Consider the following 12,616-nt stretch of genomic DNA (forward strand, 5'->3'; position numbering starts at 1 on the left):
ACACAAGCTCGCTGCTGCTGCAATGTTTTTCTCAGCATCTAAAAAGTAGAGAAAAATCTGTGGAACTTCAAGATGAATTAATGCAATGTATAAGTCAACCCTTAAGGCATTCTTAAGTGAGAAAGTGTATCTTTCTTCCTATGAATAACTGCACTGTTCGGATGGGAGCAAACAGGTCAGTGGCTAGGACTCTAACACTGGGTCTGTGTCCTTCCTCGACATAATTCTTATGTAATTTGAAGCATGTCACTGTAAGATATATCAAAATGGAAAACAAGCTGAAAACTTCCATAGCTCAGTTCTGCATATTGTTAGCATTTGCTTGTGAGGAAGAAACTGATTTTAAAAATCATTGTCGAAGTTAACTTCCACAGGTGTTTAAAAACTTGCATCATACATTTAAACGAAAAAAATATTCTGAAGGTCTTTTAGCTACTCTCTTAAAGATGTATTTGGAAGAGGTGCTGAGACTAAATTTCAGTGGTTTGCTGGTTATTCAAGTGTTTCACCCTTGAAAATCTATGTTCCAGTGATGAATCAACTTTAGAAGAATAAAGAAAAATAGCCTTTTCTTCAAACCATAATTTTCCCTCATTTTGGCTGACAATTTTGGTGTGGCAAGATGCATTCCAGTCAGTTGTAAGCAGGAACACGCCTTTGAGCTCTGCTGCTATAAATTGTAGAGAGAGGCTTTAGAAGGGACACTGTATAGTGAAAGCACATAATGGCATATTTTCTGTGTTACAGACTTATGTTGTATATGTGGATGAATCCTTTCTGAGCCTTGGCTCTGAAGCTACTTGGTTTTGTCTAGGATTTGATTAAGAATTACCAAAGCTTAAGACGAATTAAAAGGGAATTTCATATGCTTAGAAAATGCAAGTTGTTATGAATTGTCTCATTATATGAGGAGCTTGTGCTACCAGAGTTTTTATCCTTCCTGGCATGTCTGTCCTGATGATTTGCCCTTGCATACCCAATGCAGGGAGATTAATTGCCTGATACCTCCTAAGGTTGGATCCTTTTTTGAGGCACTTCCTTCCATTCAGTGCCACCTCTTCTGTAAGGGGCAATTGATTTGACCTCTGTATCCCAATTCATTTAGTTTATCATTTCTCCACCGTACCTTGAATTTCACTATCTCCTTCAACTTACTCTTTTCATACTTCAGCTATGGAGAATTTCCAGGGGCTTGAGCTGTTTTGTGTGCTGTTGCCAGCAGAAATGGTAGCTTCTGAGATTAACATCTATGGGCTACTCAAGAATAGGACAGAAAATTCAGCATTGGCTATTCCACTGTCTTATGTGGCTTTTGGAAACTTATTTTTTCCTCTTCAGCCTTTTTCTGAAATCTATCTTTTTGACGTACTGTCTCTTGAATTAGATTGAAAATGGGTTTGGGGCAGAGTGTGTGCATTGCTCAGCACAACAGGTCCAGTTTTTCCTTCCACATGATAGTGGAATATCACTATTGAGTATTGTTATGGGGAAGGAAGGAAAATTTCTCATGTGGGTTCTGGGCTTTGCTCTCTCCCAGTGTGTGTTCAGGACCAAAGTATGGGAATGCTTTGTAGCTTTATCTTTTCCTCGGAACATGAGATCGACAGCATTTAAGAAAAGAGGAGGAAAGAGAAGGCACTCATGAGACAGCTTGCTGGTACTTCACTCTCTTCAGGAGAGGTGAAAGTAAAGGGGATCAAGTGGAATTTTTAAGACTGACAAAAAAAAAAAAAAGAAAAGCAAAGCAGCTGTGTATAAAGTATATAGTTAAAAGTTGTGATTTCTGATTGACAAATGGAGAAAAGCATCATCAAGACTGATGAGCTTCCTAGAATTTTTATCTCTCTCCTCTTCATGAAGATTTTGAAACAATACACACTCCAAACAGGCATTGAAATAACATGTTTTAGTAATCTGCTTGTGATTGTCACAGTGGGAGCTGCAGAGTACCAAATAGTTTGAAAACTTCATCTTTCTTCAGCTGGCTTATTGAGATCATTAAAAGAACTGGCTTCAATACTGAGGGCTGTGTACATAAAAATTTGGACTAGATGTATTTTGAAGCAAGAAGCCAGGCACATTTCCTCTTTCCATAATGGTATTAGCTAATAGGTATGAGCTTGGCCAAATTGAAAAGGAGTGTCTCAGTATTTGGAAATTCTGTTAATCTACAAAACATGTTTCCTTCATTTTTGCAGGGTTTTTCAGTCTCCTAAAGGTGCAGTGGATATACTAGGATGGACACAGAGGAATTTCCTCCCCCACCACCAGAAGGTAATTGAAATAGTTTGGGGTTTAAAGCCAATTTTATTGTAACAATTTCATTATATTTCCAAAAGTTTTTATTTCCCCAACACTCGCTTTCTCCATATCACCTTAAGACTTGGTCCCAGTGGTATTTTGCTGAAACATGAGCTCCTGTCATTTACCCTGCCTTGTTCTCAGACCTTGCTTGCTGGTATTGCAAGAGCATGATGGGAAGAAACCTGGGGAACAATTGGTCCTTAGAGTCCAAATCTGCAAATACGTGTTTTCTAAGACAACACTTGTGGACCATATCATCGCACCTTCATTGTGTTCTTTGGCAACCTCAATTGTTCATGCACATGGTGCTCTGTAGAGAAAAAACGAGTGAAGTCTGTGGCACAGTCAGGATATTTGGACGAGTGTCTCAAATGCCAGGACTGGTTTGGAGTCTGAATTGAGAGGGTGGAGAGGGGCGAGTTGTTTTCAGTTAGAGCAGTGCTGCTTCCACCAAGCATACTTAATCTGGGCAATGTCTGCTGAGGGCTGTAGCTGAAGGACCTTCTTCTGATGCTGCAGTTCTCTAGCCAGCATGCATTCCCATGGGAAGCATGCACAGCTGAACCTCTGTGTGGTCAGAGCACAGAGACTTATGGAAGAGTGTTATGTATGCTGGACTATGGAGCTGGTTCTGTAAATCTAGCACTCGGTGCCCCTTGCCTGCTGTATGCTGGTAGCTGTATGGCTACTGGTATAGCTCAAGTTTCAGAGGGCACAAAGGTAGGGTCTACAAAGACACTGTGTCGTTGCCTTCTGTGTTTATGCTCACTTTAAGAGCTACTTCATGTGGCTCTTTCTTTCCCTGTTTGATTTCCTGTAAACACACCTTTCTGTAGTGCTTGTTATTGTGTATTTTAAGTCTTAAAAGGATTTGGCTTTTGGTAGTTGGATGCTGGGAGACTTCTTAGAGAAGTATCATATGCTTGTTCTGATCACCCCAAAGCACAAATCTATGGAGACATGGGTTATGGAGACCTGTGGTTGAACTTGGTACAGCTGTTCTTAGTTAAGTTGCTAGTATTGTTTGTATAGATAGTGACTTCCCCATAAATTTTTGATCTCTGCCTTACATAGGACATTATTACTTATAGACTTACATTCTGTAATATACACTGATATATGTGTATATTTATAAATAATATACATTGTTGCTTATAGGACATTTTCTTTACTGTTCACGCAGAACTTATACCTATATGAAGCCATTTAAGTATGAAAGAGAATTTATCTTAGTTTTATTCAGCCGTAACTCTTTAGAAATTTGGGAATTGCCATTCTAGATCAAAACTTCTCGCTCTCTAGCTTAGACACTGCCACAGATAGAGGTCTGTTACTAGGTACTACCTAGGAAATTGGGCACGAGAGAAGCAGAAAGTTGTGAAATCAGCTTTTAATGGGTTAGATTTTTGGCCAGCATTATTGACAGTTTTATTTATTCTCTGAAATGTCACTGAGGTTATAGTTGGCAAAAATGCTTTTCCAGTCTTTCTACTAATCCATGTGGTCAGGACCCTGAATTTAGGTCTGTTTTGTTTAGTGACAGTTACTGTGAAACTGTCTCAATCGGATAATCCATCTCCAAAGCAATGTAGTGCTGTGGGGGAAGAGTCATCCCTAAGGAATTAATATTTCCACTTGAGCAGGGGCTGCAATTTTTCAAAGACAGCTAATAATTGCAGCAACAGCTCCAACTTTGTGTAGCATGTCAATGTGTGGGATACTCTGACAAAAATTCAGAGTGGCGTAGTTCAGTACAATTCCGGAATTCAGGTTCTTTCTCTGCAAAGCTCTTTGACATGTAGAACTATGTATCACATTCTTATTTTCAGACATGTCACTCCTTAATAGGCTAGTGTTAGATTTATTCAACATAAATTGAGATTCTGCTCTACCTGATCATGCATCAACAGATGCTTTTTGCCTGTCATCTCAAAAAGCTTTGTCTGACACTATTGGAACTTGCGTGGTTTTTTACTTTATCATTGCTAACTCTCTTAAACATATTAATAAAGGGAATATCAGTGAATATAAATTTTAATAATTAAACTAAAATACACTTTAATTCACTTTCTAGATAATTTCAATGAGTCGTTTTGCAGGTGGAAAATAAGTGAGGATTGTAGGCCCAAGTACAACTGCAAATACACATGACAAAGGAAGGAAACATAGGATATTTTTGTAATGGTTGAGGGTTTTTTTGGCATGCATATACACTGGCTACCCATGGTGTCTGCTTAGAAGGGATGAGCAGCACCTGCCAGTACCTTCAGACAGTGGGTAGATGGGTGAGTTACTGTGGCTTGTAGTGAGGATGAAGCTCCTGTTGGGTGCAGGACCCTTTGATACATCATAAAAAAAAAAAAAAATTTAGTTTTTGCATAATGATTCTAAAATCCTGAACTGGGGCCACAGATGAAATCACTTGCTTTTTTTTTTTTAAACACCATGTGAATTTTTTGTCTATTTGTTGTCCTAACAAATATAGCCATAGTGTTTAAAGCTGCGTGGGTTCCTTTCCATTTACAGGTGCATACCTTGCATTATCAATTTCAATTTTATTCTTGTCAATTAAGTTTTCTATGGTTTTGACAAGTAAATGCCACAAATTTATTTGTATCAATCCTAATGTACACAAAGAGGAAAAATAATGGTGAACCTTCATCTTTGTCATAGGGATGTTGTAAATGTATAAGAAAGCTATGCAATTAAATTAATGTTAAATAATGTATTTTAGCAATAACCATCTGAACCTATACCTTGTTTAAGTTAAGGTACAATTAATATCAACAGTAGAGCTTCTCTGCCACTTCTTGATAGAGAATGACTACATGCGATGAAAGAATGGAAGGTAACATATTTTAACCTTTATTTAATTTATTATGCTTATGCAACATATCTGCTCATAGCTGTTTGGACATTCCATTCATGCATTGTTAATTAGGCAGTGGCAAGTCTGTGCTGGTTAATTCCCCTACCCCAGAGCAAATTCAAGTACTGAGTAACTTTGGAAAAATTAATGCCCATATGCTGTTTCCTCCAGACTGCTTTAAAAAGAGATTCTTCTAGCCATGATTAAAAATTCTGTAGTATTTTTTTCTCTGTATATTTTGAATGAATGTAGGTGTTAGCAACCAGGGAGCAGTTGGAGAGGGGTGGATGCAAAGGCTTCCTTGTCTAAGAGCATAATCCAAAAAACTACTTCCAAAACTGACACTTGAGATGATAGTACTAGCTCACATTCCCTTCTTTAGTATGTCTGTGCATATGAATGTATGCACAAAGTGCTGGTATTTAAGATTTCGTAAACAAAAAATTTCTATGATTATTTTGTGAAATAAAATAGAGGATGATTCTTGTTCTCTCTATCAATAAAAAAAAAATCCTTTTTTAAAAGCTAAATGAAAATGGCAAATTTTATCATGGCTGTAAGTTATAATTATGTTTTTAATTGGTTGTTGTAATCGAGTGTCCTTAACCAAACCCATTTAGATGAGAAAAGGATATGGTGTGGACTGCAGACTATGCAGCGAGGAATTAAAAAGCTAGTAATTCTGAGAATCAGGAATCACATTATGCTTCTCCTGTAAAGGAGTCCTCTTCATGCTGGCCACCTAGGAGTGGAGATTAGATGCTTAATGCTAGGATGGTGTTTACATGTGACAGCCTGTGCTTGTGCTATTACTACTTTATTAGGAGATGAGGTCTATGGCTGTTTTTTATTTCTTTACTTGAAAAACACTTTATGATCTTGCAAAGTGGAAGTCCTTTTCTTCAATTGAGGACTTAAGAGGTGTTTATGTGGGCTTGTTTCAAGAGGAAGACCAGCTTTGTTTGCTCAGCAGGATGGATACCTGACAAACAGCTTCTTGCCCAAGGGAAGCTGGGAGAGAGAGTGTATTCTCTGTGTTAAATAGACTTCTGGTTTTGCATTTTTATCTCTGTCTATTTCTCTCTCTCGCTATTTCTGGTACATGGCACTATACATCATATGATTTCTTTGTGAAAACTATTAGAAAATGTTGGGTGTATTTCCTCATACTGAGTATACTTGTCAACAGTTCATCCCAGTTGTCATACACTGAATTGCCTTTTACAACAGTTGTAAGACCTAAAATAAACTTTAAGCTGTTTTATAATTAATTGAGTCTATCAAGGTAGGTTAATATATAGTGATGAGGTTTAGAGCATGACTGGATCACAATACAGTTCTCGAATCATGAACAGATGGTATATTTTGTTTCCTATTTATAGGAAATTAACATATTATTTATATTTGTCACAGTTTAACCCCAGCTGTGAGGAAGAGTAAAAGTGAGAAAAATTGTGGGTTGAGATGAAGACAATTTAATAGGTAAAACAAAAGCCACACATGCAAGCAAAGCAAAACAAGGAATTCATTCACTGCTTCCCATCAGCAGGCAGGTGTTCAGCTATCTCCAGGAAAGCAGGGATCCATCATGCATAATGGTTACTTGGGAAGGCAAATGCCGTAACTCAGAATGTCCCCTCCCTCCTTCTTTATATGCTGAGCATGATGGTCTGGGACATCTCTTTGGTCTGCTGGGGTCAGCTGTCCTGGCTGTGTCCCCTCCCAACTCCTTGTGCACCCCCAGCCCACTCATTGGTGGGGTGGAGTGAGAAGCAGAAAAGACCTTGACTGTGTGTAAGCACTGCTCCGCAGTAACTAAAACACTCCATTATTATCAACACTGTCTCCAGCACAAATCCAAAACAGCCCCATATTAGATACTATGAAGAAAATTAACTACCCCAGCCAAAACCAGCATAATATTAAATTTTTAAATGAAATATGGAAATGTCAGTGTTTGTTCAAGGACATTATGAGAATGAATTTGATAGTATAGTCTTTGTATTACTGCCAAATACTCTCTTTACCTGAGAGAGAAGTACTTGTAACTCTTAATTTGGGATGGGTGAGGGGCCTTCAAAGACCAGGAGTAGTAGAAAGCTGGATGTTCACTCAGCTACACCACTGTCCTCAGTACCATGGGTAAAGCTAGGTGAGAGATCTTGTTCTGGTGAAGTTTGGGATTTAAGGTATTCTTCAGTGGAATGAAATTTGGTTTGTTGGGGGGGGGGTTTAAACTGAAAACAGAATGAGGATATCTCCTAGACACCGACTGTAAAAGCATTTTATACCCCTTTTTATACAAATGATCAGCTCTCTAGAGCTGTGAGTGGGATATTTTTTTGTTTCTGATACGGAGAGACATAGAGCAAGGAGACCGAGGACTTAAATCTGGATATCCGGTATGTGATCGAGTGCTGTGATTGTGTCTTCCTGCAGTTATTTTTTGTTGTTTGCCTGCCAGTGCCAGAACACTAAAATAGTCGTTAGTTCCTCTGTCCCTAAGAAGGAAGTCTGGCTTGAGTCTGTGGGTAAGAGTGAAGTAGGAACAACTGTACTCTCATAAAAGTACCCATTAGGATGACTTTACAAAAAAAACTTAGAAAAGTTTTTGATTAACCCTAGTAGGGAGCTGCTGGACGGCTGCCGTGTTTCGCTGTAGAGTGGACTGTATGTCTCTGCTAGGGGAACTGCTTTTTATTGTGTGTCCTGTATATATTTCTTTCAGATTATTTAGTTTTTGTGCTGTTTAGTGATTGATTTCACATTTTAGGTTTTAACTGTTTTAAAAAGCTGATTTTGTGACTGAGACAAGAGGCAGTTAAATTGGGACTTTTATAATATTGACAGGAGAAGCACTTGTATGTTTTATGATTTAGTTTATAGAAGTGAAGAACACTGGGGGTACCTAAGCTTGTATTTTGGACTAAAGTAAAATGAAAAGATGTTTCTTACTATGATTAGGGGATTGAAATAAGAACACTGCTTAAATTAAACTGCAGCTATAAAGGGAGTTGGTCTTGGGCTAAACAGCATTGTTTGTTAGGTATCTATTTTCAGCATACAGACAGTTACAAATGATGGTAAAAGGGGAGCCAAGATTTCAGAAGAATGAGAACAGAATATGAATTGTAGTTATGAATGGTCCCTTGTTTTTGAAGCTGGCAGTAGCTTGCTGATGTCTGACATCCCATCTGTAACAGAACAATTTATTTGTTTCTAAAGATCACATTTCTCTCAGTAAATAAAGGAAAATGCATTGTTTAAGGTAAGGATCAATTATTTTGTGTGACAATTCAGACAAGCTGTGTAACAAAGAGTAACAAGAAAATTCCCATTGCAAAAACGCAGCTATGGTGTCACTTCGCTCCTAATTATGTGCTTTTTCTTCTAGCCAAGTATATTTGAGTGTTGGGAAAAACAAGAAATAGAAAGAAAATAAATAGATTAATTAAAAACTTGTTTCTGTTTTTAACATCCCCAAAGAAAACATAGTTTACATAGATGTAATTATATCTTACTTAGTTTTGAAGTAATACAGTAAAATCTTTGCTAGATATTTGTAATGTGTTACATGATCAAATGTGATTTACTGTCATAGATTTCTGAATGTTGACTTCATCCTTTTGATAGTATTTGGTGTTTTCTTTCTAAATAATAAGTGATAGGTGTTTGGTTTTTTTTTTTCTATTCATGCAGCTGCTCTGTAAGTTGACTTTACTTCTGGACTTAACTTGTGTGCAGGGACAAGGCCCAGACATGTTGATTGAAAAGAGCAACCGATGATGAGATAAAGGGCTTCCAAGGGATTGCAGCAAAACTTTGTCTTTGGTCTGGGGTAACCAGTACTGTTTGCTTAAAAACCAAGCAAATTATGAAGGAATTGATACTGATTTTGGGGTATTCTTGAAATGAATATATGTGTAAGTGAAGTTCTGAAATTTTAATTTCAAACACTGAGCTAATGTATAAGGAGAGGTATGAATTGTTTTTTCCTTTGCGTCTCTTGCCTTATAGGACTTGTATCTAGCATTAACTGGCCAGGAGAAATTGCTGCCAAATTACTGAGGCATTTTTTAGTTTGGGTTTTTTTAATTCTGTTTCACTGATCCCAGTAAATATTCACTCACCATGCCTAAAGGCTCTGTAAGGATTCTACTCTAGAGTTTACTGAGATTAACTTTTTTTTATACATTGTTATAATTGTTTTATCTTGTGCATGAGCATGGATAAAACTGAGGAAAACATACCTGATAAACATTTTTTTGGAAAAACCCTCCAACCCCCTATATAGATTCTTTTTTTTTTTTTTTTTTCCTCATTGAAATAATCTTTCCAGGAAATGTAACCTTGTCGTAGTTTCAGTAAAATGACCACAGAAGATGATTTAGTCTCTCAAAGAAGGGTTGTTGCAGGAATGCATCTTGTTGTTGAATAGTCTGTTGTTGAGCTCAATAACTTTGGTTAGGTGAAAGCATGATAGTTCCTGAAAAATCTTCTGTTACGCTAGTGCAGATTTCTCTGGGGGCTGGAAGAATATGTGTGTGCTCCTGTGCCACAGGGATGCCGACGCTGATGGTCAACTTCTGGTCTCTGTATTTCCAGTCCTGTATGTCACAGGGAGAGACAAAGGGAAATCCAGGTGCTGCCCTGGGACCAGTGAATTGGTTCAGTGTAATGTGTCCAGAGGATCTTAGCAGTCTCCTGTATTGCAGAGGAAGGTGGAAGTAAAATTAACTTTGGCTGGGATTGCTCTTTCCCACTTGCATATCTGGTGGTGACCCGCTCGTGTTTGCACATGAAGAACGCTTGCCAGCCAAATTCTTCAGAAGACTGTTCATGGTGAAAGAAATTCCTTCCTGACTTTCATGTGGACTGGCTGAAGCTCTGAATCATGAAGTTTGGTTATGGCAGTTGTCTTCAGCCAATGTTGGGCTTTTTTCCCCTCCATGGCTTATGAAAGGAGGCAATGAGGACTCCGAGTCTGATGGACTGAAGGGTTCCAAGGAAACACCATCGTTACCCACTTCAAGCCATTGTCCACTGAGGTGATAGAATTTCTGGTAGAAGCTGTGTTAAAAGGGTATTGTAAAACAGAATTTTGGAGAGTTCAGTTAGTGAGTCTTGATGTAAGAATTACTGTTTTCCTGAGTTTCCTTGAATTCCACAGGTATACTTTTTTGAGCTATAACAGGATCTTAGTATGTTAGGGCAAAGAAGAGCAAGACGCATTAAAACAATAATTAAAACAAATGCTAAGGAAGGGGATGCTATAAAACTCCCTCCCCCTTAGTTGCTGGCATAATGGATTTGTCAAACTTTGCATATATTAAACTTTGTTTAAAAATCAGTCTATCTGCATAGTGCTCTTCAGGCTGAGTGAAAGGGTAACAACAGAAATGAGTGGGTCAGAACCCAGCTGAAATCCAAAGTATTTCTAGTATTGTCCTGGATTTACAGGACATAACTGTTCTGTTCTAGTCCATAAATTTCCCTGTAGTAAAAGATACTGTAAGTTGCTGTAGAAGTTGATTTCTAGATTGTTTCCTTGTTCAGAATATATTGATCTAAGTAAGTTACTTTTAAGCGTGTGCACGGGTGGCATGCAGTGTTCTGGGAGTGTCAGATGGAGTTATTGTTGGGAAAAAGGAACCTGTGACAGTGTGTCCAAAAAGATAAAATGATTCCCAAAGCCGCGTGCGTCTTCTGAGACCTGCCTGGGCCATTGCCGCAGAAGGAGGCTGAGCATATGAATGATACTGATAAGCAAGTCAGATGCTGTTATGTGTTCGAAGTGCTGATTTTGGGAGTGCCAGCAAGTGCTTCAGTTTTCACATTGCTAGGTAAATGGTTGTTGAGCCTGGACCAATGACCCAGAATTTAGGGATTCCTTTGCCTAAGTCATCTGAAGGTTCAGTCTAGGAAGTGTGTACAGTTGCTGGCAAAGTAGAGGAAGAAACATGATCTGAAAATGAAGTAAAATCCCTTGCTACTTTATATCCAAAATGTGTCGGCCTGGTAAAAAGGTGTTGTTAGACATGAGCCAAGACCTAGGATACTTAAGCTTTTGCTCTAGGTGGGTTTCAGCTCTTTTTAGTACAATATACAGTTTATGTACCCAAACTGTATGTTTACTTTCTGTAGAAGTGGGATCTCACGCTCCCTGGCGTAGGCTTCCAGGGTTTCTTTCTGCCACTTTCTGCTTCATGGGACTCCCAATTACTCTTAAAGTCCTTTCAGTCCAAGGTATGATGAGATGTTACAGCAGTTTCATGTTGCTAATTAGAATTAAACAGACTGTATTAGAGAAATGCATATTCCTTAAACCATTAAACAGTAACTGCTTCAATGTAAAAAGTAATTACTTGTAAAACTGATATTAATAGATGTCTGCTAAAAAAAAAGTGAAAAAATAAAGAACAATCCAGACTGCTCTCACTGGTGGAAATTTCCTTAAAAATTCTTATTTTCTCAAAAATATATCAACTGTGTGGTCAAAACTACATTTCCTAGAAAGTTTTCCTTTTCCTTCACATGACACTTGTATCCTGTGGTTAACCAACATGTATCCAGCTCTGACAGTGCAGGGATGGAGCTTCATTTTCCCGATGACGTTGTAGTCCTTCTGCTGTTTGGTTTCTGTTTTATTAAATCTCTTTGGTTTTCCCATTCCCTGTGTGGATTGTCCATTCAGCAGCATGTTGTAGGCGAGTTCAGCAGTTCATATCAGCTATGCAGCCATCCTCAGCACCTATCTCTACCAACAGACATGTCTGACAGCAAGGTAGCTTTTGTTATTTTGACTGTTATACCTCATGTTCGGTGCCTGGTGGCATTTACACTAATTCAGACTGGTAACCTTGGTACTATAAAGTGTTAAGTGTATTAGTATTCCTTTATGACTGATAGAAAGCTAATAGCCTTTAATATGGATAGATGCTTTTCAGTGTAGATAGGGATCTATCATGTATTTATGCAGATTTTCAAATAATGACTGTACATACATTCCTTACAGCATCTCCTTTTAAGGACTTCACTTGCTGCACATCAGCAACATTTCTTGGTGAAATTTTAATGGCAGAATCTACTCGTATGGTGCTGAGGTAGAAAAGACCTGCTTGGGATCAGGCTCGGTCTATGTTTCTAGCCATGGCATGCTGAGTGTAAAGGCAGTTAAAGTAGGTGGTCACAAAATGCCGATTTTACATAGCAGCTTTTCCAATTATAGTGTAGTCAGCACTGAAAAGCATCTTGTGGAGTCACAAAGGAGCACAGGTCTGCTGGTGTTGCTGTCACTAGTCCCTGGGCAGCCTAGTTCATGTCTAATGTTTTTATTTTAGATTTCTGATTTTTTGCAACTCGATTCTTTTGATTTTTAGCTAACTTTGAGCTTAATTTTTAGCATTGGGAGTAGTTTGTAAGGTTCAATGTTTTCAGTACTTG

General features: G+C 38.2%; 1 protein-coding gene across 8 annotated transcripts in view; it reads left to right on the top strand.

Annotated features, from left to right (window-relative positions):
* ARHGEF10 (Rho guanine nucleotide exchange factor 10) overlaps nucleotides 1–12,616 on the top strand; it is a 116,846-nt gene that overhangs the window by 11,763 nt on the left and 92,467 nt on the right. For 7 of the 8 annotated variants that reach the window (XM_074861676.1, XM_074861680.1, XM_074861682.1 and 4 more), the window contains one exon: nucleotides 2,199–2,274. In XM_074861676.1, the coding sequence (XP_074717777.1) occupies nucleotides 2,238–2,274 (37 nt within the window). In that variant the 5' untranslated portion in view covers nucleotides 2,199–2,237. Of the gene's footprint in view, nucleotides 1–2,198; nucleotides 2,275–5,070; nucleotides 5,153–12,616 lie in introns of those variants that run through there. The other variant, XM_074861681.1, reaches the window with a different exon arrangement.

The sequence above is a fragment of the Strix uralensis genome, chromosome 3 (genome assembly GCF_047716275.1).
Source record: "Strix uralensis isolate ZFMK-TIS-50842 chromosome 3, bStrUra1, whole genome shotgun sequence".
Lineage (NCBI taxonomy): Eukaryota > Metazoa > Chordata > Aves > Strigiformes > Strigidae > Strix > Strix uralensis.